Consider the following 26,493-nt stretch of genomic DNA (forward strand, 5'->3'; position numbering starts at 1 on the left):
TATCGTTTTTTTAATTGTTTCAAGTTTAGAATTTTAATTTTCACAATCAGGAGAAACAGGGTTAATTGTTAAGATTTAATTGGAACTGAAAAAATAACATAGGCTCAAGTGGAAATGATGAACTGACTCAAATGTTGACACTTGCCGACAATTTGAACATTGGAATGATCGGAAATCAATTAACCGCTACCCGAATATAAAAACCCGCTAACTAAATGTAAACATTGAAATTTTTTTTTCTTCCTTTTAATTGTTGGTGAGTAAACAATTAGATGGATTAATTCTGGTTCATTTTGATACTTTAATTCAGTGAATTTGAATTTACCAGATTTTTGGGTGTATCTTCTTGTCTTCGTTACTCTTTGGTTATCTCACTTTCTCTCTTTTTATTGTTCTCTGTCTGTGTTTCTCTTTCTTTCTTTCTTTCTTTCTTTTCTCTTGTTTATTGTTTTGAATTTTGTTCTTTTCCATTTTTTTATGTTTATTTCTTGTTTGATTTTGTAAGAGAAAAAGAAATGACCAAACAATTTGATGATTCTTTTGATGATTTATTCTGTGCCACCGAATTGATACCTGAAAGAAAACAATCTCGTAAAGAGCCAACAAGTCATTATGTGTAAGTGTTTAAGCTCCGTGTCATTAATTTACAATCGAATTGATTATTTTAATTTACCTTAATAATCTTGGTTTATTTCTCTTTCTCTCAGGGAGGAGTATCTCAGAACATTCAAACATGAGGATTACTTGTTTAAATTGAAAAGACAATCGATTGAAGTACAATTGAGAAGCTGTCGTTTTCGCAGTATCGCCTGGAAGGTTTGTCCATAATTATCTCTTCTTTAATTGGTCATTTTTTTTATTCTAATTCTTGAAATATTTTCTATTTCTTAGGTTTTTCTTGACTGTTTACCAGACCGATCTGAAGATTGGGTGTCCACTACTCGTACATTTCGAGAAGAATATCAAGCAATTCGTGATAAATATGATACGAATCCTTACCAACATTCTAATCATAATTTTGAAGAAAATAATCCTCTCTCTCAAAAAGAATCGGTAATATTTTCTATTAATCAGCTGATTATTATCTATTCGCTTACTCGGCTACTAAATTTATCTATTTTTTTTTCCTCAGAGTGTTTGGAATAAATATTTTCAGGATAACGAATTGAAAACAACAATTACTCAAGATGTTGTCCGAACCTTTCCAGAGATTGATTTCTTCCAGAGTAAATCTATGCAAGAGATGATGTGTAACATATTATTTCATTTCGCCAGAGAAAATCCTAAACTCGCCTACAAACAGGTAACAATTACCTTGAACCTTAATCCTATTCACCGTCATAATCTAATTCATTTACTAATCAATTCCCAGGGCATGCATGAACTTTTGGCTCCAATACTGTTTGTAGTTAACTCGGACCAACAAGCTTTGCTTCATGCTAAAGATTTGCATCTTTTAGAGTAAGTGATTAACTATTATTAATATTTCTTCACAATTAACACTTTCTAATTTAATTTTCTTCCTTCTCTTTAGAAACGCTGATGAATCGATTCGGTAAGAAAAACCAAACTCTCGAATAAGCTTGTAGATTCTATCATCCGATTCACCTTTTAATTTTGTTTCTTTCTGAAAAATGATTCTCATCAGTGATGAAATTGAAGAGCTTCTTAATCCTGATTACATCGAACATGATACTTATGTTATGTTCCGTCAAGTGATGGACACCGTTGAGCCTTGGTACAGTCATGAGATGATTTCCTTTAAAATGGATTCCATTAATTTCGAGCCTTTTTCAACCTCATTGGAACCAAGTTCATGTTCTGTCTTAGGAATTAAGTTGAGATTCATTAACGAGAAGATTTTAAAACGAGTTGATCCCGAACTATATTTTCATCTATTCAACATGACAATCGAACCTCAAATATTTGGAATGTAAGTGATACAATTCCGTTAGAATTAAATTTAAAATGGTTCTATTTTTAATCGGAAAATTTTTCCATCCTTTTAATAATCAGCCGTTGGTTAAGATTATTGTTTGGTCGTGAATTTTGTCTCCAAGATCTTCTAGTCATCTGGGATGCCGTTTTCTCGGATGGAATTTCCTTCTCTCTATGTGATTACATATTTGCTGCTATGTTAATTGTTATTCGAGATATTTTACTTTCTAGTAATTACTCACAATGTATGAACCATTTAATGCGATATCCAAGTATTCCCGATACTCAATTTATCATTGATTTGGCTCTTCATCTTAGAGATCCCGTTGTAAGTGAAGATGTTCAACTAATTTTTCGATTATTGTTTATCATTATTTTCTAATCTATTTCTTCACAATATATTTTTCTCCAAAAAAAATATCTAGAATTACTCTAAGCCCCGTGGATTTACAGTTGAGTGTAATTCTATAGAAGTTAAACCAAGTCCAATTCACGTTGTTCTTCCTGAAATAGTTGAACAAAGAATAGTTCAATCGGCATCAAATGCATCATTATCATCAGCAGCTCGAGGGCCACAGGCTAATCGGAGCTCTGAGTCGTCTAAAATTCTGAATCGTCCAAAAACATTACCCATACATCAGGTTAATTTCACAAAGAATCAAAATTCAGCTCAACATCAACGGCCTCTCAGTGTTAATGAAAAACAACAACAGAATCAACAATCAACATCATCCTCACAAAGATCATCAAACGGAGCATCAGCATCTCCCACTAAAGTTGTAGATCACCCGTTGGCCAATCCACTCTTCTCAGACGATGCATCTTCGTCAGGATATTCACCAACTCAACCTTCATCTTCGGGATTCCCCTCAATGATTACCAAGAAAAGAGCTCAAGAAATGAAAGCTTTTGGTAAACAGACTAATCTTAATGGCAAAGAATTAGATTATTGTTGTGAACTATTATCCGATCAGATTGAGATTTTACAGAAAAATTTAGCTGATGAAGAGCTGAAAAACAGTGATACAATCTTCTTGTCAATCGCTAAATTGAAAATCGCTCGAGATTTCCTGAAAGGAACATTAAAATTAAATTAATTTGATTAAAACAATCAATCCATCATTAATCTCATTCGAACCCTTTAATTTCTAATTTGTATAACATTTAATGGAAGAAAAAAATACAATCAAGGTGTAAATTTTTTATAAAAAGAAAATAACATTTTCATTATCTAATATATTTTTAACTATTTCCACTCTAAATTGTGTTAACAATTTAAAAATCATTTCTCTAATCAAATCAAGTAAATCCTAAATAAAAAAACATCTAGTTGTCTCTCTTAAACCATCAACAAAATCAATCCACACAATCAACATGGACTTTAACTTTCGAAAAGGCCTGAAGGCCGAAGCTCTGAACAATCGCTCAGTTTTGAATTACAGAAAAAGTGGAATTTTTGTCGGGTCAATTGAGTGGAAAATCACAAGACGATTAGGCCCATTTGCACTCGGATTTACCAGCCAAACAAAATTCAAGTCCATCATTAATAACCAAGTGTAATAGTAAAGAGAGAAAGAACAGTTAATTTTAATGTTCGAAACAGTAAATAAAAGTTTATAATTGTTCGAGTTTTATGTTTGAGGTGAATTTCTTTTCTTTTGTAAGTTTTATTTTCTTAAGGTTGAATTTTGTACTATTGATATTGCTTAATTTTCTACGAATTTGGTATCGGAAGATAATTAATCCTTGCTAAAAGCAATTATTTAAAGAAAAGTAAGTATATTTAGCGAGTTTGATTTACCTTTAATTAGTAAAATTGAAGAGCTCGAAAAACAGCTCGACTCAAAAAAGACAAGAACTTTATTAGTTATTCTATCGACCGGTAGATGGAGTTAAATTTAAATTTATATTTGCAGTCTTGATATCGGAAGCAGAATTTAAGTTGATTCCTTTTTCTGTTACATTATATGTGGTTTTTAATTTGATTTCTTTTTTTTCTACAATTAATTAAGTTAAGGTTCTAATTTTTTGTCAAAATGATTTTACTCAATAGAATATCATTAATATTACTTCTTCTAATACCTTTAAATTTAATAACTCCAAGTAAGTTGCAATCATTGTTAATCTAAAATATGTCTCTTTCTATTCAATTCTTTGCTCAGTCTTGTTGTCCACTGAGAGTAACTTTCAACCGGGTTACTCTTATGTGTAGCACTTACGTGGCAACTTAGATTCTCATGTCACATTTTCTCATTTTTTTCTCTTCCAACTTATTATCTACTAGTGTTTATTTTTATTATTTTTTCTATTACAATAGTTTATTAATATCAATTGTGTGTGTTTTCTAATTTTGTTATGAATCTTTTTGTTCTTTTTCTTCAGGTTTTCCTGGTGTAGATGCTGCTGATTCTAAAAGTGCCGGTAGTGATACTGTAGAAGGTGAAGATGAGGCTGCTGTTGAGGAAGAAGGTGCCGTCACTGGAACTGGAGAAGAGGAAGATGATGGAGGTTCTTTAAAGCCAAGTCCCGATGTGGATACTTATTTCATGTTCACAAAACCAGCTGGAAAAGGCTTAGGTTGGTGTTAACCTTTAAGATTTTCCTTTCCGGAGAGATGTTCACTTGTCACAATTGTCCAATCTATTATTTATGTTTATATATAATATTTGAACTAATTGTTGTTTTTCCTTCTTTTTGTTTCTCATCAGAATTACCTGCTAATTCAGATGCCCACTTTTTAGTTGGATTTGCCAACAGAGGACAAAAAGACTTCATCATTGAGACCATGGATGCTTCATTCCGTTATGCTATGGATTTCAATTTCCATATTCAAAATGTATGTTGATCTACACTGAAAATTACTGAACAAGAATCAGTATTTTAATGAGTGAAATCCTTTGAGTGTACAGTTTTAATCACAATCTTTATCAAGTGAGTCTAAGTCAATTGCTGAGACTGCAAATCTTGAGTTGTCTGTTTATACATCTCGCCTTACCCATGCTTAATCTTTCAAACATCGTCATCAAAGATGATGTGTTATAAGTATTACCTGTTGAAACTATTCAAACAATTTCACTCATAAACACTGGTCTTCAAGTCTAATTTAAACAATCTAATAATCATGTTCCCTTTTTGATTCCAGTTCTCTGCTATACCTTACAACAAAATCGTCAAACCAAACCATGAAACTACATTGGCTTACTCTTTCTTCATAAGTGAAGCTTACAGCACTCGTCCCTATGGTTTCACTGTTAATCTACTTTATAAAGATAAGGTAATGTTGATGCTAATTATGATTTATCCTTATCTTGTTTAATTGCAAACTAATTTGTTTATCCTTTTAATTTCAGGATGGTAATCAATTCATGAATGCTGTATACAATGAGACTGTTAATATTACTGAAGTTGATGAAGGATTAGACGGTGAGACCATTTTCCTCTACATCTTCTTGATTGGATTAGTTGGTCTATTGTTATTTGGGGCTCAACAATTAGTTCTTTCCATGAGCGTAAGTTACTCTTTATTATTTTGTTAATTTAATCATCCAATTGATTGGAAATTATCTATAACGATCTTTTGTTTCTCGTTCTTTAGAAAAAGCGAACATCATCAGCACCCAAGCCTAAAGTTGAAGTTGGAACTGTTAGTACGACGGATGTTGATTACGATTGGTTACCACCCGAGACTCTATCAGCAATCAGTAAGTTGGAATGAAAAGCGATTTAGACTAATATTGAGAGAAATGTAAAATCCAATAAACAAAACTAATCTCATTCTCTTTTCTTTTAAAATTACAGACAAATCGCCAAGAAACAAACAATCCCCTAGGCAGCGAAAAGTGAAAAGAGGAACTGGTTCCTCCGAAGATAAATAGTTAATCATAGATGAATTTATTACAAAAAATTGTATTTTACACTTAAATGGTGCCTATATAAAAGGGAAAAAAACAACAAAACGATTCCTTACAAAAACTAAAACGATAATTCCAGTTAATGCTACAATGATCTCATTCGTTTGTGGTATTATAGCATTTTTTTTTCTCTCTCTCCACTTGATCTACTACTAAATCTAGATCAAAAATCAAAACACAATCTAAAACAACAGGGATTGTGACCAACAATCAAAATTAGATGTGATTACCAACAATACTCAACTCAAATTGTTGATCTTACATAACAATTTATTCCTCCATCGGTCTTTGGACCAACTTTGAATGTCGATTATAAACTAAAAGGGACTAATCCAATTTTCGGGAAACAAAATCAATTAGGGAATCAATTTTTGATCTAAATACAGTTGAAATCAAATTAATCACGAGCTTCTCAATTCAACAATCAAACGGAATCTTCATCTTAATTTGACTTTATCGCCTTAATTTGTTTACAATTATTTTGATTACCTGATGTTAACAAACAAACAAAAAAGGATTAACCAAAATTTGGATAAGCAATAAAAAGGATCGATTGAATCAATTAATCAAATCTTAATCAATAATATAACAACTTGACAATATATAAATCCAATGATCACAAAATCCAAGTTGTCAACGTCAAGAATATAAAAGATTAGTTGTCAAATATGATAAACTGATTAATTAACGTTAATATGAAAGTTAATTGTTAGCATCATAAAGTAATAGTAACAATCAAATTAACTTAAATGAAATACGATGATTGAAACAATTGAATGAATAGTTTTCTCAATTAACTCTGACAGAAAAGTCATTCACAAGTCTTTAACTGAATGGACAATTGAGAAAATAAAAATAACTAGAAAGTTAATTAAGTGAAATTAGAATTGATTGTTGGTGTAAAAGTAAATCATTAATTAATGATAAAAAATCAAATCGGAATCTAAATAATTTGTATTATTGTAAGTTGGCAATTAGAGTGACAATAAATGAGCCATGAAACTAAGTCAGACTAAAATTAAACAACCTTGTCATCCTTTGATGATCACAATCAAGAATCGCAATCAAGGATCGCAATCAAGAGTCACAATCAAGTTAATTTTTCTCGTTCAAAATGAACCTAAATTTCAACTCTTTCAATTGAATAACACAAGATGAAAGATTAATGAGATTAACAGAGGATTAAACGATAATCCTTACACTTAATCGTAACCAGGAAAGTATATTAACATTGATTAGTAAATTGTGTTTTCTTTTTGTTTCTGTTGTTTATTTTTAATTGTTGAGGTCACTAGGCTCATGAGTAGTTAGTTAAATTTGATATTTTTGGTTCGCAATGACAAATTAGTGGTTAGGAAAATAACAATGATTGTGTGTTAACTTAATCAACAGAACTTGGCAACAATTAACTTCTATTTTAATTGTATTATCAATTTGACTACTGTTTCTCACTTTAAGCCAACCCTAATCATCAACAACAATTAAGTAAATAGCATAGAGTAAAAAAATATCATAACAACAATCAACACGATCACAATCACGATGATTAAGTTAATTGTGTAGTTTATTTGATGAAAATAGTTTTGATTGCGATGATTTTGTCTTGGAAAAAAAAAACTTTTAATTTTGATTAATTGTTAATTGTTTCGTTGTTTTTTATGTAAATAAAATATTAATCGTTGTAATGATTAAAACATCATTGATTTAGATAATAATTGTTGCGGTATTAATAATAATCAATAGTAATAATTGTAATAATAATTAAAGGATTTTGGGATTGAATCAAATGTGAATATGAATTAAATCAGCTGACGGAATTTAAATTGTTGCTTGTTAATTACAATTACTTTTCATTGAACAGCAAAGGAACATTTTTTTTCTTCATTTAGTGAGTATTTGTAATTGTTGGTTAATTGTAACAATTTGATGATTCTCACTTGTTCTTTCTGATTAATTTAATTGTAATACAATTGTTGTTCATTTGTTAATTGTTACTTTTTCTTTGGTAAATTTTGTTGATAATAACAAGGAAAACACAACGAAATCAAAACAATGACTTTGACTAGAAACAGTTGATTAATTAAATCATATATATAAGAGATTCAATTAGAAGATAGTTAATTATGGCAATTAAATTGGCCTGATGTAGAAATAAAAAATTGATAAATCACATTTTTGATGATCACAATTAACGGCACAATTGTGATTCTATATGTTCAACAATCCAAAAAGATCAATCAATTAACTGTTGAATGATCAATTGATGATGATTTTGTTTACGATGAAATGGTTGACAATTAAAAATTATTATTATTATATTTTTGGAATTGATGAAATCAGCATTTAGTTGATTGTTGGACAATTTATCAAACCATTTACTGATTTAGTCCAACAGTTTTTGGCACTTTTTGTTTGTTTGTTTGTATCACAAAAGATCATCTAACAATCAAATTAAAATATCTACAATCAAAATGATCCTTAATTGTATCCATTGACCATTGACCATTGTGAGATATCAATTGTTGGCACAATAGTAAATTGTTTACAGTTAATTATTATTGTTATTATCATTATTATTGTAATCTATTGGTATCGATAGTTTAATTGATTGTTAAATGTAAGTCTTTTTCGTTTCATCCAATGTAATATTAACTAAATTAGTTAATTGTGGTTGTTTGGTATCACATGGAACTAAAAACTGTGGAGTTGTCGACCTGAAATCAGGTGAAGAGGGAGATGTTGGTGCTGAACCATTTCCGAATCGAGGTTTCGGTGAATTAGATAAATGGATTCTCTTGGGTGGAACAGAGATTCGTCTAATTGAATGGACTACATTGGATAAATGTTGACTTCGAAATCCTTTACTGATAAAATTGAGAATCATCGACAGATAAGCGAGGCCAAAGATGATCCAACAAACCGCTGCGATCTTATAAATCCAAACCCACTTTTGATAAAATTGACCTGAGAAAGTTAATTAAGAAGGTCGAGTAAATAGAGAAGATCAATTTTAAACTTTCGATGGAAGTTGATTGAAGTTATTGACAAACCTGGAACCAAATCGCCAAATCCAATGGTTGAAAGTGTAACAAAACAGTAGTAGAAACTTTCGAGGAAAGTCCAGTTCTCGATAATTTGAAATAGAAAGGCGGGAATAATGAGGAATACGATGAACCATGGAAGAAAGAAGAGCAATGCATGACGAAGAACTAAAAGTTTATGAGAGAAAACACGATGAGGATCCTTCCTAATTCGACTCATCTGAAAAGAGAAAAGAAAATTGAACATTTCGATTAGTTACTTTTCCAACTTGGAACAAAATAAAAAACTTTTCTCACCTTATTAAGAAAACATCGACTAAAACGATCACCGATAGCACCTAATAATATACCGGTCATTGGAATGCCAAATAATGCATAGATAATACAAAATATACGACCCGCTGGGGTCGAAGGTGACAAATGACCATAGCCCACCGTAGTGACCACAGTTATCGCAAAGAAAAAGGAATTGAAAAAACCCCATCTCATTGAATATTCTGGATCGAGGGCCGATTCACGTTCACCGATAATGTTCAACATGTTATTACGTCGCTCGTCATTTAATTCATTAGTTAAATTCATGTCTATTAAAATATCTTAAGAAAAAGAGACAATCAACAATTAGAATTAAGTTTCCATCATCATCATCACCAATCCTTGGGATTATCAAAATGTGAAAACTACAAATGAATCTTTGAAAATTAATTTAATTGTAAAAACTTTTCAATTTACTTTCAACTGTTTATGTTTCATTGGTAAATTGTGTTGACAATTTGTTGTTAAAATTACATTTTAACAAAATTAATTGTAAACTGATCCGTTTCAAATTTAACTGAATCAAGATGATTGACTAGATGGGAGTAAATTAATATGTAAACTTTGTATAATTTAGTTGCTAACAATTTAGATTGACAGAAATACAAGAATTAAATAAATCTCTCTAATTATCTTAACAATTTACTAAATAAACCACAAAGTTTACACTGAATTATTATTAACTCACATTGAGATGGGGAAAAAAAAGCTAATTGACTTTTTAATTAACTTAAATTGGTTCTTTTGTCATCTGATTAGCAGTTTATTTAGATTGTTAATTGTTAATTGTGTTGATTGTTTTACCTTTAATTTGAAGTAGTGTGTCTCTTTCCCGTTCTTTATCTGATTCGGACTGAGCTGATTCCAGAATCATGAAAACGGTTCCTCCAATTACCACATAGAGTATAAAGAAAAGTAGAAGGCAAAATAATTGCCGAAGGTCCATTGAAATTGCCTGTTAATTAATTGTGATTAAAGAAGACGTCGAGTCAATTAACAGTCTGATTAACTATTCGAAACAATTAAATGGACAATTTGATTACATTTCATGTTTACATTTACAACTATCGATGAACTTGACAATTGATACACCGAGTGTGTCTGTTTAGATTGTTTGATTTACAAGGTTGACAAATTGAAGCTGATTAACACAATCAATGAATTAATTTAGTATCAAATTGTCAGACAATGAAATAATTTAAATTATTGTTATTAAGATTATGGATTAATTTGTATGAGTTAATTGTATCTTTGATGGGCATTAGAATCTTTCCTTTTCAAACTTAATGATAATTAGTCTAATCGATTACAATTAAGCCATATATTCAATTGTTAGACTGTTACATGGCCAATTAACTGATTGTTACCGATGTAATAATTTGACAGTTTAAATTGTTCAAATGAGATCATGATCACAATTAGTAAAATATGATAATCCTTTTGCAAGGTGATGACCATGCCCTGTCAATCAATTTCCTGGCAATTTATTTATCACAACAATTAACCGATAGTTTCATTGATTATCCAACAGAAAACAAGAAAAATTATCAAAAAATCAACAGTTTAATCAAAGAGTTACAATAATCAGTTGATTGTAATAGAACCTAAAGTTAAATTATCCCGGAGAGAAATTAATAACAATATCAGCTGATAGACTATTGGACATGTAATCAATTGATTTAGTTAAATTTGTAGCAATTTCTACAGAAAATTAACCAATCACAATCAAAACCATTTCTCCATTTGAATTACTAAATTTGAAGTTAATTCTGTTTGCAATTATAATTGAATCGAAACTGGATTAACACCTTAACCCACGTTTTCTTGTATCTAACTAACCCAAATCTTAAGAAAGTTTATCTTGATTCATATCAATTTTTAATTCTAATTAACTGGTTAATTATGTGGATGAATATAATTAACTCTTGATTAACAGGATTAACTTTAAATTTCCAGTGTCTAATTGTAACCATTTCAAAAGTTGTCTCGTTTTCTCAGAGGGAATAAACTAAATCTAATTGGGTTCACATGCCAACATACAACATATGATGTATCCAGATGATTAACTAATTGTCCCACAATCAACTAACAATCAATTTAACCAACCAATATATTCAACATTGTCTTGCAAATCCTAAAATAATTTCAACTTACACGGATACTAATCAATTAGAATCAATGGAAACAATTGAATGAATCAAAATTTCATACAATTAGAAATCTAATTTTGTAGCAATTTGAATTTCCATCAGTTTATCAATCAATTGGTTATTATAATTGTTTCTAATTCATTAATTGATCTGCTCGTTCACAGTAACCAAATGGTTAACCAAACAATTAACAATCGTACACTTAATCGTCAGGAAAAAACAAAGGTTCGAGTTTAGAAATAGAAAGTAACTAAATTGCTATTGGAAAGTTGGCAATCGTAATTTAATTAGACCTTGGGTTGGTTAAATGATTTAGTTTCTCCAAAGGGAACAACTCAATTTCTGGGTTAACCTTTAAACCTTTCCTAATTGTGGAAATCATCATCTCTCATCTTTCCACAATTTAAACTAAATCAACAGATGAAATAGTTAACCTACTAAAAAGTAATTGATAGAAATTGATTATCACTAATAATTATCATCACCAAATTGTTCCCAATCAAAGGTAACAATTTAACTTGTACAAAGTTTATTGTAATTGTTGAAAACTTGTCACATAAGTTTAATTAAATAGTGAAAGTTTTTCTAACAATTATAATTGTTAATTCATTTGAATAAGATTCCTCTGTTTAAATATTGATGTGTGACTACAGGTTGACATTGGTTGTTAATTGTTGAAAAACAAATCAGAATTAAATTTATTTTAATTACTTTGAGAAAGAAAAACAAATAACAATGTAAAATTTAGTTAATTGTGATGGAGACAAAGATATTTAATTTATTAATTGTTAATCTTATGGTTGATTGATTATTAAATTGAAGTTATCTTACCTTTGGAATCATTTTGAAATAATTAAGATGAAATTTATATTGATGATGATTTGGATTTTATGATGAAAATTAACAATTTGTTAATCCACTAATTATTTGTAAATTGTATTATGTTGATTGAATTAATACAAAAACGAAACTAATTCAATTATTTGTTAAACTTTTTAAATTAAATCAACGTGGAGGATTGACCACAATTAAGTTGATAATTAAATCACATCCTTGTCTCTGATAAATTTTTGTTTTACATTTGAATTGAAAACTCACAATGATTAGTTGATTGTAAAGAATTTAGTTTTTATAAGTTGGAAAAAAAATCACAACAAATATCACGGAATTAATTTAATTGTTGTAAACATGATTGTTGATTGAGTGATGAAACAATTATGATGAAAAACTTGAAGCAAAAAAAAAAATAAGTGAAAAACTTAAATTGACGGACAACAATTAGACTGATTTAATTGTGATTATCCAAGATGAAGATGATTAAGTTGATTGTGATGATGATCCTTTGGAGGACATTGATGATAATGTTAATTGTTACTCTTCTTTGATTTTCTATTATTTTTTTTTCTCTTCAAATGTTTTCTTTGTTCATAAAACATTCGAACCTTGTCTTCTCATCGTCATCGTCATCCTCATCCTCATCATCACCATCTCTCTCTCTCTCTCTCTCTCTTTCTTTCTTTCTTTCTTTCTTTCTTTCTCTTCTCTCTTCTCTTGTCTTCTAATTTCTTCTTCATCTGCTGATGATGATGATAATGGTAAAAAAAGACAGAGAAAAAAAGGAGAACTCAATATTCCTCATCACCATCTCACTCTCACTCTCTCTTTCTCCCTCTCTTTCTCTCTCTTTTGGTCTCTCCCTTTGACGCCTTCTTTCTCTCTCTCTCTTTTCATCATCGTCATCATCTTCTTTGTCTTCATCTCTGTCTAAATAGTGTCTCTCTCTCTCTCTCTCTCATTCCATAGACTCTGATGATAAATTTTTCATTAAACCGAAAATTTAACCAGAAAATAAAAGTTAAACTCCTCCCGTGATAAAAAGTGATGATGAAGATAATTTATTTCATCGAACTGATTCTTGGCTTCATTTATGATTATCATCTGATAATCACGACAACACTTATTATCATCACAATCAACGACTCAGGTAAGCAGGATAATCAACATCTCCAATTGGAATAGAAGAAAAAACGAAAATAGAATCAAAAAAAAAATCTAATAACAATTAAAAGATTCTTGACTTGAATCATATTCCAATGGAGAGACAATATTTGTGTAGTTATGTGATTGTGATTGTTGACACAATTAAGTAAGATTAAAGATGGAAAAACAAGTAAATTGATGTATTCAGCTATTGATTGAAGATAATTGATTAGCTGATTAACTGATTAGTCTTAATGATCACAAATTTCACCAACAAATTGACCTTATCCAATGTCGCTGTTTTTTCCCAAAAAAATTGATGCTTTTTTATTTTTGGAAAGTCAACTTAAATTGTCACTTTATTTACAATCTACTCATCATCATTTGGACTTAATCCAAGAAGAAGACGATGAAAATAATGATCATGGTGATGAGGAAGATGAAAATTCTGAGAGATATTTAAATTCAGTTGAAAATCATGAGATTGAATTTTGATCAACAATAATAATAGAGTTCGAGAAGATGAAAAAAAATTAAGTTCAACAAGATTAAGGCCTATTGATAAAACCTTTTTCTTTTAATTTCTTTTGATTGTTGCTACAATTAACTGTCGTTCATTATCACAATTAGTAGATTGTGAGGTGATTATTGTCCTTGGGTTAAAGCTTTCAAGGTGGATATTGATTGTTATGAATTAAGATTAACTGTAAATACATAAAATAATATAAAAAAATTATTCTGATTGTTATCATTTAAATTGTCATGGTGAAGATTATTACATAACAATTAATAACAATTAGATACAACTGATTTTATCTAACTCTCACTGGTTTAATTAGCTTTCTCTCTCTCTCTTCAACTCTCAATTAACTGTAAATCATCACAATCAATTTTACTATCATTTCATATGATTACTTTTTCTCTTTACCCTCAATAATTATAATCATTAATTTGATTGTGATTCGAAGAGTATAAGAGTATTTATTAACTTCGTTTTAATTGTTCGGTGTTTTTTTTGTCATTTTCTTTTACGTTAACAGTTGATTGACTAATTAATTGGATCTAAATCATGACCGTTACCAATCGGAAGATCAGTGGGGCAACAGAGTTCCGTGAATTGACCAAGAAAGATGCTCCCGCTGTTCTCAGGTCAGAATTTGAGAAATTAACTCGAGATGTTCCCGCTGGTCAACGTGAACGACTTCTCCAGGATTTCCAAGGGTTCGAGAAACTATTCGCCAAATATATGGTCGAAACTGGACCTTCCATTTTCTGGGAGAAAATCGAACCCCCTCCGCCTGATGCAATTATCGACTACGGAGATTTACAAACACCCAACCTTGAACAAATTCGTTCGTATCTTGATAAGTTGGTCGTCGTTAAACTGAACGGAGGCCTTGGTACTTCGATGGGCTGTGTTGGCCCAAAATCGTTAATCGCTGTTCGTAATGGACTAACTTTCCTTGATTTAACTGTTCAAAACATTGAACAATTGAATAAAAATTACAACGTCGATGTGCCTTTGGTCCTGATGAACTCATTCAACACCGATGCTGATACCGAAAAAGTGTCCAGAAAATATCGAGGCTGCAACGTCAAGATTTACACCTTTCTGCAAAGCCGTTACCCTCGACTCAACAAGGAGACACTTTTACCTGTGGCCACAAGTATCGACGGCGATCCAGAAGATTGGTATCCCCCTGGTCATGGCGATTTCTATGATTCTTTTGCCAAATCTGGCCTATTAGCCGATTTCATTGAACAAGGTGAGTCTCGATTACTTTGAAAATTATATTCGGTGCAATTGATTACAACTGTACCGAATTACCTTGTATTCATAGCAATCAAAATTTTCTTACACAATTTAACCCAAGTAATAATTAGCTCTATGATCAGTTAATCAGAATTGTTAATGTGATAGTAAATTAGAAATGAATTAATTATCAGTATTTTTCTATCTCTATGGTTTTATTTTTCTATCTGAAGAGCTAATCTTTGATAATTCTACTTATATTTTGTACTCTCACCAACAAACATTTAATCACAATGATTACCGATTATATGGAATCTCAAAAGTTCATGAGAATAAAATCAACTGAAGATTATAATTAAAAAGTAAATTAACTTCAAGTTGATTAGTTAAAACATTAGACCTTTAGAGTAACTTAAACAATGGGAATAAGATCAAAGTAACAAACACTTAAATCAATCAACTGATCAATCCAATAAGATAAAATGATAAAAGACAATTAATGATGATGATGATCATTTTTCATTTTCTTCCAAATTAATTTAACTAATTGTTAACAGGTAAAGAATATGTATTCGTGTCCAATATTGATAATCTTGGAGCGACCGTTGATATTAATATCCTTAAATATTTACTGGACACCGATTCCGCTCATCGACCTGGTTTCGTGATGGAAGTGACCGATAAAACTCAGGCCGATGTTAAAGGTGGAACCTTAATTCTGTACGAGGGTAAATTACGATTACTTGAAATCGCTCAGGTACCAAAAGATCATGTGGAAGAGTTTAAATCGGTGAAAAAGTTCAAAATATTCAACACTAACAATCTATGGATGAGCTTAAAATCAATTGATAAACTGGTCACTTGCAACGGGATTCACATGGAAATCATTTCCAATCCGAAACATTTAGCCAATGGACTGAATGTTATTCAATTGGAAACTGCTGCTGGAGCTGCAATGAAAGATTTCACCAATTCCATTGGTATCAATGTACCTCGAAGTCGTTTCCTTCCGGTCAAAAAGACTCAAGATTTACTCTTAATCATGTCCAATTTGTATTCCCTTAATCAAGGAAGCCTGACCATCAATCCAGCTCGACCTTTTCCAACGATACCTTTGGTTAAATTGGGTGACACTCAGTTTGCCAAAGTTCGTGATTTCCTCCGTCGATTTGCTTCCATTCCCGATATACTTGAGCTCAACCATCTAACGGTATCGGGAGACGTGACCTTTGGATCGGGTGTTAAACTCAAGGGAACCGTTATAATTATCGCCAATCATGGTGATAGAATTGATATTCCTTCGGGTTCAGTTTTAGAAAATAAAATTATCTCTGGAAATTTAAGAATTTTAGATCATTAATTGATCGACAATACTCTTGATAATGAAAAGGAGATTTAATTATCTACCTGTTTAATTGCTGAAATTAATTCTAATAATTTTCCAATCGAGGAGACACACAAATACTAATCAAATTGTTATCATTGTGATCGAAAAAAATATCCAATTGTTTACCTTTGCGATCAACTGTCAATCTTGTGAAATCCTCTGAAATTTAAAAATTAAAGAGTCAATTACAATTAATTTAATCCACTCCAATTAATCAGTTTTGATTGTTGTTGAAAGGAAAACCATGAGCATGGTAATGATAACATTTCAATTACGTTGTCAAGGTTTTTTCACCTTTTCCAAAACAATAACAAAAGTTTGGTTGATATTTTTTTCCACTTTTTGTTGTTGATTTAATTGTTTATTTTACTAATTAACCAATGGTTGATTTAGACACAATTGAATCATCAAGTAATCAAGATGATACTCGAAGCCCTGGTTATCATTTTGTTTCCAATTTCCAATGGATGCAAAATCTAATTGAAAAATTGATTCTTCTCAAATATGATCAACAATTTTGTCCTGTTTACAAATGTCAACCTTTACACAGGTAAGAAGCTGATCTTTGACAGTTATGATTTCGTGATAGTTTGTTAATTGTTACACTTTTACCAGGTACTACTTTACGATTCAAACGAATCCCGGTGAACAATTTTACGTTTTTTCCTGTCTATCGGTTTGGTTGATTAAAGATAAATGTGGATTAGAATTGGAAACTGATCTTAATCCACAAGATTATGAAGATCCAAATGTTACCATTCATGGGATTCTAGATGCAGTTCGATTGATTGTCGATAAAGTTTCAATTGCTCCGAATAAAATTAAACAAGGTTATGGACCAGAAGTGATCTGGATCCTCAACACTTTAGCTGATTATGGATTAACCAAGAATCAACCAACTCGATCACCGATTGTGGTTAAACTTTTATCTGGTGATCAAGAGATTGAAGATGAAGATGAAGGTGATAAGATATTGGGTGGAGATGGTGATGATATTGAAATTAATTTCGATGATCAATTCACCCTATTAGATGATGATGATGATTATGGTGTTGATACTGTTGATGTTTATGGTGATAATTTGATGACTCGAAGAGAGATCAATCAAAATTCAACCTATCAAGAAGGAGAGATTATCTCTCGACCCCAAGGAATCATGATGAGTTCAGTTGATTCAGCTGAATGGAAATTAGAAGTAGAAAGAGTTCTACCTCAATTAAAGGTCATTCTCCGTTCATCTGACGCAAAAGCGGACTGGAGAGTCCATGTCAACGAAATGTATCACCATCGAGATGAGATTGAGAAACATTTCAATTCCACCTCAAGTGGACTGAGAAAACTGACCGATGAGATTTCTAAAGGAATGAATCAAATCTCTTCGAGAGAAAAATATCTTCAATTACAATTAGAAACTCTTACATTGGAATATAATTCATTGGAAACGCACCTTAAACAGGCCACCGAATCGTACAAAATGGTCTCCGGTGGGGTAACGGAAAAATCGAGGAGATTGGCCAACATATCGGAAGAATTGGATTCGGTGAAAGAGGAAATGGAGGAAAGAGGAACCGCAATGACCGATGGAACTCCTTTGATTGCAATTCGTAAATCACTCGCGACAATTAAACAAGAAATTATTTCTCTCGATATTCGAATCGGTGTGGCCATGCACACTCTCCTTCGAATTAAGATCACCGAAAGTACCAAAGATGTTCTTGAGAAACAACAACCATTCAAAGCCAATCGAATGGAACAATTGATTTTCTGATTGATTGTTTCTTCTCGAAATCATTTTTGTTGTTTGTTTTCGTTAATGAATATTAAGAAAAACAAATTTTCGTTTACAATTTAATTTCCATGTTTGTTTAATTGTAATGATTACTTGATAATTTTCATTGATTAAGTAAATTGATATTACATTTTAACAGAGAAGTGGAAAAATCCAGTGTATGTATAAGTAAAAAAAAAGGTTCATCCTGCCTTATAGTTTGATTGTTGGTGGCATTAGTCAGAATTGTGGTTAATTGGATTGAAAATAATATTATACAAAAATCAGATTAAATACTGAGATATTGACTGATTATAAAAATTGATAAAAAAAACAATTAAAATCCATAATTAGATCAGGAACTCAATGTGATTGGCTATTGGACACAATTGATTTTCCATGTTCAAATGTTGATTCTTTCATCAGCTCTTGAGTTATCATTAACTTTTTCCATCCATTACAAGGATCGTTTCTTGATGATTAATTGATTGTTGTCTTATTATGTCGTACATTTATTTATGACTCTAAAAATGTCATCAAATAAATTCGATTTTTTATCTAGATTTACTTTTGGCACAGATAAGTAATATTATCATTAGATAAATATGAGAGTGAAACAGTTTCTCATTGCCTGGTGTATTTTAAATTGTCGAGTTGATTGTTGTTATTTCTCCGTTGTTTAATTGTCGTCGGGTCGGTTAATTGGCACCGGACAGTTTTGGTGTTTTTAGAAAATATATATATCTGAATATATTTTCTTGTTGTAGTATGAAATGAGATTACATATCAAAATGGTATAAAGTACTAATGAAATGAGGGACACTCATTTTTATAATGAAAGTTGTTAAAAATATGATGGCTGATTTTATAAAATTATGAGATGAAATTGATGGCAAAAAACAAATGCTTGGAACGTCATTCAGATTTAACTTGAGTAATTTGAGTTTGCATTTCTTGATATAGTTGATACTTGTTGCCCTCTTTCACCTTTATCGGAGTTTTGAATGTCAATATATTGTCTAATGAGACGAGAGATTTCATGAGCCTATGGAGAAAGATGAAGAAAAAATATCATTAATTGCGAATTCATCGATAATAATTAGTCAAGTTGACTTTTTTTCTCAATTAATACTAACTTGATCAGTTTGAATTCTTGTAATCTTTTGAACCATCAGGTTACCACATTTCATGTCAAGGAAGAGAGTCTCGTCTTCAGCTCGGATCTTTCTAGTTGAGATTATTTGATCAAATGGATATTTCCAAACAGTTTCCTGAGAAAAAAAAATCAAATAAAAAAACGATTAAGTATTTTTTTCTCTATTATTAATGATCATCAACATATAATAATAAAGATTCTTACATGAGTTAAAATGTCTAAGAAGTGAGCTCCTTCTTTGTTTAAGGCTAAAATGTAATCAGGATGATTTGGTGAATCCGTTTGAATATACTATTTGAGAGAAAAGAGAATAGAGAAAAATGAATCAAGTGAGCAATTGAGCGAGTGAATGAGTTAGTGAGTGAGTGTGTCTGAGAGAGAGAGAGAGAGAGAGAGAGCGAAGATAAAAAGGATACTTACCCTGATCGCAAAGAAACATGAACCAAATAGAGGCCATTTTTGTAGAATATCTAAACATTGAGCTTTTGCTTCGGTTGTTGTTAAAGCTCCCATATCATTCCAATTGGCCTGAACCATTTCGACCCATTGAGGAGGACGGATCTCTTTCATGGGTAGAATGGGTTTGGGAAGAAGATACTTAACTTCATCTTTTGTTGGCTCATGATTCATATTGGCAGCCCGATGAAGAAGAGCAGCAATACGAGCAATATCAGAAATTTGATCATCCTTTAAACGTTCACCAGGAGTAATTAAAAGTAAACCTTCAAGGTAATCAGGTGCAACTTGATTAAAGATAACCTCAATGTACAGTTGACAATCAAGTCTTAATGGGAAATACCAAACGGATCGGCAGAAAATTAAATAAAAGGTTTGTCCATTCTTGAGTAATTCAGTGGTTACATCTAGAATGTACTCTTCTCGATTAAGAGGCATAGTGTAAAGATCTGACAAATTAATGGAAGAAACATTTGATTAGATAAGAGAAAAAATAAATAAATAGTATTGCCATTAATTGTAATAATATTTACCTCCGTCAATAATACAGTAAAGTGAAAATTCTTGCATTTCAATGGGGTTGTTAACATTAAGCATGGAACAAATTTCCTCAATAATATCAGACACCACGGTGCTTGATTCAGTGTTAATTATTCTCTCTGTTCCACCAGGTAATCTGTACATTTGTCTCTTTGAATTTCTACCTGCAGCAATAGCGGCAATTTCCTCGATACTTGGAACGTTCTTACGTCCACCATATTTCATTGTTTTACGTAAATTTTGCAGACAAACCATGGCTAAAGCATAATAGGCTCGTCTTTTATCATAAGCGGAGGTTTCAAGGAATTTGTGTAAATAAGGTCTGAGATTCTCGGAACAGTCGAAATAAGCGGCAACAATTGAGAATAATCTCCATCCACGTTGGCAACTGTCACTTTTTTTTCAAAAATTAGAAAACAAAAAATGAAAGATTAGATGAAAATCTTTTAAAAATCCAAAAACGTGCTAATGTTGAAAATTGATGGTTCAATTTAATTGTAGTTAACCAATTTCTTGGCAAAGGTAGCAAGAGTTAAATAAACAACAGAAACATCAACTCAGGTAATGTTGTAATTTAACTCATCAGGTAGAAAGACAAAAAGTGGTTGACTCTCATGGTTGATTAACTTACGGAATTGCACTCTTGTTATTTGTTGTTTGTTTCATAAGTTGACAGTAAACTTCATCCCGGAGTTGGGGCCATTGATAACAGTTCTGTTTTGACAATAAATAAAAAAAAGACAGGAAGAAATGATTAATATTCTGAAAAAGTCATACAAATTGAGATAAAAGTAATTAGATTAAATTAAAACTTACCACCAGAAGAGTGTAAACACAATCAACTTCTGTTTGATTTTTCATTAGCGGAAGATCACCCATGAATCTCATAATTGCTGATTAAATGAACAGATAAATGATAAAGTTAATTAAGTAAAACTAAAGAGTAAACAATTAGTGGTCAATAAAAGTATCTTACAGGCAAAACAATCAATGGCAATCTTGTTCAATTCCGATGGTGCTAATTTGAGCAATGAATTGGTAATAGGATTCTAGTGAACAAAAAAGAGAGAATTGAGTTAATTGTTAAGTGAACATTTCTAAGATAAATGTAATCGATTAGTATTGGAAACAAACCTTTGAGAACTTGACAAGATCGGACAATTCTCTCCAAGTCCAATCGGATCCATTTGCATTCTTCTTTTTGTTTTTCTTTTTAGATTTTAAACTTTCTATTAATTTAATTGATCCACTGAATGAACCGTCAGCACTTCTTATCAATTCATACCTAAAGAAAAGAAAATGTCACCAAGTTAAATCAAAACGAAATTTAATAACGAAGATAAATTAACTTACTTGTCAACAACATCACGGAAATTGTACAAAGCAAATTGCAATAAGGAAATTTTGCCATCATTCATATTTGAACTTTGAGTAATATCACTTTTACTGTCATCCACATGATCCTGAGGAGAAACACAAAAAGACAAAATGAAGAAAATTTAACAAACGTTAAAGTCAAACGATCAACAACAAAGAGAAATGAAGAGCGAGATATAACTTAGCCCACCTAAGAAAATCTTAGAGGATAAGGTAAATTTAAGATACAAAGTTTCAAGGTGAAAGATGGAGAGAGACACACACAGGGAGAAAGGTATAAAGTGGGCTAAACACTAGAGTTTTAGGTTAAAAACGAAAAGAAAGAGAAAAGGTAAGAAGAAAAAACAAACAAAGAGAAAAAAAAGAGAAAAGAACAAAATTAAAAAAAAGAACTTACATCTTTAGAGCTCATGATGATTGCCCCAGGATATTTAGCTAAAAGAAGAAAAGTTGAGAACAAGATGATTAGTAAGAAACACTTAATCAATGTGAAACAATCGATAACCAAAACTGTTGGTTAGTTAAAATTGGAAACAATTAAGATGGTTGATTAAATTATGAGCGATCACAATTAAGCTCAAGTTACAAAAACGACTGACAATCAAATCCAAACAGATAAAGAAAAGTTTCTATCAGATACTAAAAGATATTTGGAAAAAAATTGTCAACCAGAAAAAAGCGCAAATTTTAATTTCTATTTTGAGAAAATTTTTTCTCTCCAACAATTAACTTAATCAAACCATGGAAATAAATTTTAAATATTACAATTAAATCACATGAACAGCATGTTATCTGATTGTGTACAAACAATTAATAGACAATTGAAATGGAAAACAATTAGATGATCATGAGGTTTGATTGTTGATTAGAAACAAAATTTTGTTCGTCTAATTAAATTTGATAAATGACAATTAATTGCAGACAATTTGTAACAATTTAACTCTTATTTTCAGTATTTAAGTTGAATCGTAAAATATAAATCATTTATTATCATGATTAGTATGATTAACAATCAATTTGTGATGCAAGTGACAAGAAAAAAACACAAGCAAAACTTTTTTTTTCAATGCGTTTCAATTGAGACAATTAGCTAATTGTTATTACTTGATGTTATTATTTTAGGATTATAAATGATTATTATTGTTATGGTTAAAGATTTTAAATCATCTTCATTTTTTTTATTTAATTTTAAATTGTCTTGATTATGATATACAAAAGTAAATAGAAACACTTTCAGAAAATGAATCTTAAAATTAATTCATTTTTTGTTTCTTATTATTTATCATGTTATTAATTTAATTGTAGTATATTTTGTTGATTTGATTGTTTTTATGCACTGCTAATTCAGTTTTGCTATTTTAATCGACCTGATTCGGTCAACCGTTGATTGTGATCAACAAAATTGATGATGATTACGATTAATAATAAATACTTATGTTGATTGTGATTCATTGATTTGGTAATAATAATAATTTACAATTTAATGTTTATCACAATCAAAAATTCATGTTAACATTATTATTATTAATATAATTTTCAATCTTAAATACAATCAATTACAATTGTAATTTGTCAAACAATTTACAAAATATTTAGTATATTATATTGTTACTTATTTAACTTGGGCAACAATCAATCAGCTAATGATTAGTTAATTGTAATATTTAGGCCTTTCATTTGTTATTAAATGAATTTCCTACTCTTCTTAAGATATTAATAGTTAATTATTTGTCTAATTAATCACTTGGACAGGTTAATAATATTAACAGTGATAATTTGATTGTGGTTAATGAAGCTTTTAAATTGTTTGTTGTTACGTTTGATTAACAATCATGAGAAACCTAATTAATTAATTATTCATTATGATTCGCATGTTAATGATAATCATGTTAATCATGATGGTGGTTTGCTTACTATCAATGTATTATTTAATCATCGTTAACATTGACAATTAAAGGTAAACAATTAAATGGTAATTGAGAAAAAGGTTGGAAAATTTTTCTTCACGGTTACATTAACATGGGAAAACTTTGAATTACTTATTAATAGTTAATGATGATTAAAGCTGATTGTTGATGAATTTCAAATCATCATCAACATCAAGTAACATCAACAATTAACAAATTGTTACGCCTAAAGACAAACTTTCATCATTTAATCAGATTTGATTTGTGTGGGTTACAATTTGAGACAAAATTATTCAATAATCAAATCAATGAAATTAAAGCCAAGGAGAGGACAATTAATTTAATCATTGTCTAAATTATCACAATTAAAAAGTAAACATTACCTTATTAAGATTAATCAAAATCATCATTGGGTGTGAATCATGATGATTAAATTGTAATGACAATTTAATTTCAAATTTTAACTTTGAAATTGTTCAATTTTTTGAATAATTTAACGACAAGGTTTACACTTGTAGTTAGTTAATTGTTACTGTTAATTTATTATCATCTTTAGTCTTAATTGTTGCGTGTTTTACAGGACACGAATGTTAACCATTTACTAATTGTTACTATTAAATAAAATCTTGATAGTGAATCTTGTTGATTGCGTACCAGTCAATGATTAAGAAACTTTGATTAGTATCAAATATCAACAGAGTTAATTGTTTACATGCAATTTACTTTGGTAACCAAATGAGTGTTGATTAAGTTAATTGAATTGTTTTAACCGATACAAAAGAAACCAATTTACTAATTGTAAACTCGTCTAATTAGATATAATTAACTTTTTAAATACCAATCACGAATACAAACAATTAAACAACTACAAGCAAACTTAATCATAGACAATCAAAGACAAATATAATACTAATGGATAGGTAATGGTTAAGTTAATTGTTGAGGTTGTAAATCATTCACTTTCTGATCAGTTACTTAATTAGCTAATCTGTTAATCAACTTTCTCATAAAATTTGTAAATGATAGAACTGATTGTCAGGCTAATCATTACAATCTAATTGAATTGTGAACTTTTTTTCATGTAACTTCAGTTGATTGGATGAGTGATGTAAATGGTTGGTTGATTAATTGATGAGAAGCTAATTTATCAATTGATTAAAGTGATCAACAATTTACTATGAGTTAAATGCCCATGAAAGATTTAGGCTAATTAATTGATAATCAATATCACTCACCTTTATTCAACTGATTGTTATCAGTTGATTGAGTTAAATCTCCTTTTCTTGATTGTAAGATTGGTTCATTGGATGAATAGTTGACCATTGATTGAACATAATCCACTTCACTTTGCTGCTATTAAAATGTTAACAATTAAATGATGAAAACGAAGAAGAATAAAACAATTAGAATCAGATTGATTATTCCAATAAAACAAAAATCAAATGGACAATAAATTAAATCATATCATAAGTTTTGGATTGATGATGATGATCAATTGATACAAGAAAAGGTAAATGTATTTTGTTACTATTGTTATGATTGTTGTTGTTGATAATCAGTTGATTGTTGTCAAGTAATAACAAATCAATTTGAAGGTAATATTGGGACAAATAGAAAAAAAAAGTTTGATTGAGATAAAAACAAGATTGCGAAGATGAGACTTAATCACAATCAAGAACTAGCAAAATAATAATACAACAATTGTAATAACAATTCATCATCATGATCCGGGAATCAGAGGGATAACTTTGGATGGGGAAAAAATGATTACCTTGTTGGCTTCAGAACTGAAGGTATCAATCATGGCTTTGATTTGGTTTGCCTGTAATCACAATCAAGAGTAAAAGAGGTTAGAGAGAAGAGAGAGATGAAAGATGAGAGGGGAGGTGATGATGAAGAGAATTCGGGAGAAAAAAGAAGAAAAAGAAGAAAAGTCAAAAAGACAGAGAAAAAAAGTTCATATTTAAAGCAAAAATCTAATATGAGATTCAGTTTGGTTTCTTGTTTCAGTTACTTTCTTGGTCGAGATCACATCATTATTATCATGTTCAGCGTCGACGATTTTGGATGACAGAAAGAAAGAAAGAAAGAAAGAGAGAGAGAGATATGATGGTGAAAGAGAGGAAATTTAGACCAACCTTGTGAGAGTAAAGAGTCAACCATCCACCATTGAGGAGGAGCAATTGGAAAGTACTACTACCAACAACATTCGCTTCCTTAATCTCACCAAAACTGTGATCATCATGAAGGAGGTGGTGATGGTGGTGGAATAGGAGGAGAGACAAGAAAAAAACAAGAAAAAAAATGTCAAATTAAGAAGCAATTTGGATGATCTTTTTTAGGTGATGGGCAATCACCACCATGGCCTAATCTTCGTGATTAACCTAAATTGTTCTATTTGGATACACTTACCTGAGCGTGTCCAGTATTCTGAGATAATCACAAATTGCATCTCTTTCCCTTTTGATTAATTTAACACCCGAATGAGAGATTCCCAATAGTTCAACATCGGGTAAATTGTCACCTCCACAGACGGGAAATAATCTAGTGAAATAAGTTGAAAGATCTTTGGCAAATTCAATTATATTTCGTTGGACGGACAGTTTGTGATTAGATGAATTCATATTATCACAATTAATTTGATAATTTTCTAATTGCATTTGTAATTTTTGTCTCTCCTCTCGAGTTAATCGGATACAATTAGGTGAATATGCATCTCGAATAATTTGACAAAAGATGAGGTGAAGTTTCAATGGACTTTCAACTTTTTCCAACGGTGAAAAAACCTAATCAACAATTAACAAGCCAATTAGT

General features: G+C 30.4%; 6 protein-coding genes across 7 annotated transcripts in view; 4 read left to right on the forward strand and 2 right to left on the reverse strand.

Moving 5' to 3' along the window:
* Positions 1-24: 24 nt before the first annotated feature.
* Positions 25-3,270, forward strand: LOC128392357 (TBC1 domain family member 5-like). Of its 2 annotated transcripts, XM_053352384.1 has the most exons (10): positions 25-256; positions 506-616; positions 708-816; positions 892-1,053; positions 1,133-1,303; positions 1,373-1,461; positions 1,535-1,555; positions 1,649-1,933; positions 2,017-2,266; positions 2,364-3,270. In XM_053352384.1, the coding sequence occupies exons 2-10, from the start codon at positions 516-518 to the stop codon at positions 3,033-3,035; spliced, it is 1,860 nt and encodes a 619-aa protein (XP_053208359.1). In that variant the 5' UTR covers positions 25-256; positions 506-515; the 3' UTR covers positions 3,036-3,270. The 2 variants fall into 2 exon arrangements, with proteins under 2 accessions (XP_053208359.1, XP_053208351.1); XM_053352376.1 differs by lacking the exon at positions 25-256 and having other exon boundaries at positions 263-616.
* Positions 3,271-3,881: 611 nt separating this feature from the next.
* Positions 3,882-5,894, forward strand: LOC128391391 (translocon-associated protein subunit alpha-like). Its single transcript, XM_053351280.1, has 7 exons — positions 3,882-4,041; positions 4,321-4,515; positions 4,647-4,774; positions 5,081-5,212; positions 5,289-5,447; positions 5,534-5,639; positions 5,737-5,894. Exons 1-7 carry the CDS (start codon positions 3,975-3,977, stop codon positions 5,811-5,813), a joined length of 864 nt encoding a protein of 287 aa, XP_053207255.1. The 5' UTR covers positions 3,882-3,974; the 3' UTR covers positions 5,814-5,894.
* A 1,385-nt stretch (positions 5,895-7,279) lies between these two features.
* LOC128391385 (potassium channel subfamily K member 16-like) lies at positions 7,280-13,366 on the reverse strand. The gene is made up of 5 exons (XM_053351267.1): positions 12,187-13,366; positions 10,010-10,160; positions 9,188-9,486; positions 8,900-9,110; positions 7,280-8,813 (listed from the first exon to the last, which is right to left on the reverse strand). The coding sequence occupies exons 1-5, from the start codon at positions 12,196-12,198 to the stop codon at positions 8,461-8,463; spliced, it is 1,026 nt and encodes a 341-aa protein (XP_053207242.1). The 5' UTR covers positions 12,199-13,366; the 3' UTR covers positions 7,280-8,460.
* An 851-nt stretch (positions 13,367-14,217) lies between these two features.
* Positions 14,218-16,670, forward strand: LOC128391266 (UTP--glucose-1-phosphate uridylyltransferase-like). Its single transcript, XM_053351121.1, has 2 exons — positions 14,218-15,101; positions 15,646-16,670. Exons 1-2 carry the CDS (start codon positions 14,405-14,407, stop codon positions 16,446-16,448), a joined length of 1,500 nt encoding a protein of 499 aa, XP_053207096.1. The 5' UTR covers positions 14,218-14,404; the 3' UTR covers positions 16,449-16,670.
* A 140-nt stretch (positions 16,671-16,810) lies between these two features.
* On the forward strand, positions 16,811-18,580 carry LOC128391340 (intraflagellar transport protein 57 homolog). The gene is made up of 2 exons (XM_053351206.1): positions 16,811-17,025; positions 17,091-18,580. Exons 1-2 carry the CDS (start codon positions 16,856-16,858, stop codon positions 18,241-18,243), a joined length of 1,323 nt encoding a protein of 440 aa, XP_053207181.1. The 5' UTR covers positions 16,811-16,855; the 3' UTR covers positions 18,244-18,580.
* Positions 18,310-26,493, reverse strand: part of LOC128391190 (unconventional myosin-XV-like) — a 28,673-nt gene continuing 20,489 nt past the window's right edge. Inside the window, 15 exon segments of the mRNA XM_053351041.1 lie at positions 18,310-19,288; positions 19,380-19,514; positions 19,604-19,690; positions 19,820-20,304; positions 20,389-20,789; positions 21,027-21,109; positions 21,212-21,288; positions 21,372-21,444; positions 21,530-21,680; positions 21,749-21,858; positions 22,170-22,207; positions 24,915-25,032; positions 25,451-25,501; positions 25,818-25,911; positions 26,092-26,465. Of these exon segments, the coding sequence (XP_053207016.1) occupies positions 19,169-19,288; positions 19,380-19,514; positions 19,604-19,690; positions 19,820-20,304; positions 20,389-20,789; positions 21,027-21,109; positions 21,212-21,288; positions 21,372-21,444; positions 21,530-21,680; positions 21,749-21,858; positions 22,170-22,207; positions 24,915-25,032; positions 25,451-25,501; positions 25,818-25,911; positions 26,092-26,465 (2,397 nt within the window). The 3' untranslated portion in view covers positions 18,310-19,168.

The sequence above is a fragment of the Panonychus citri genome, unplaced genomic scaffold (assembly GCF_014898815.1).
Source record: "Panonychus citri isolate SS breed McGregor unplaced genomic scaffold, ASM1489881v1 Contig00011, whole genome shotgun sequence".
Classification (NCBI taxonomy): Eukaryota; Metazoa; Arthropoda; class Arachnida; order Trombidiformes; family Tetranychidae; genus Panonychus; species Panonychus citri.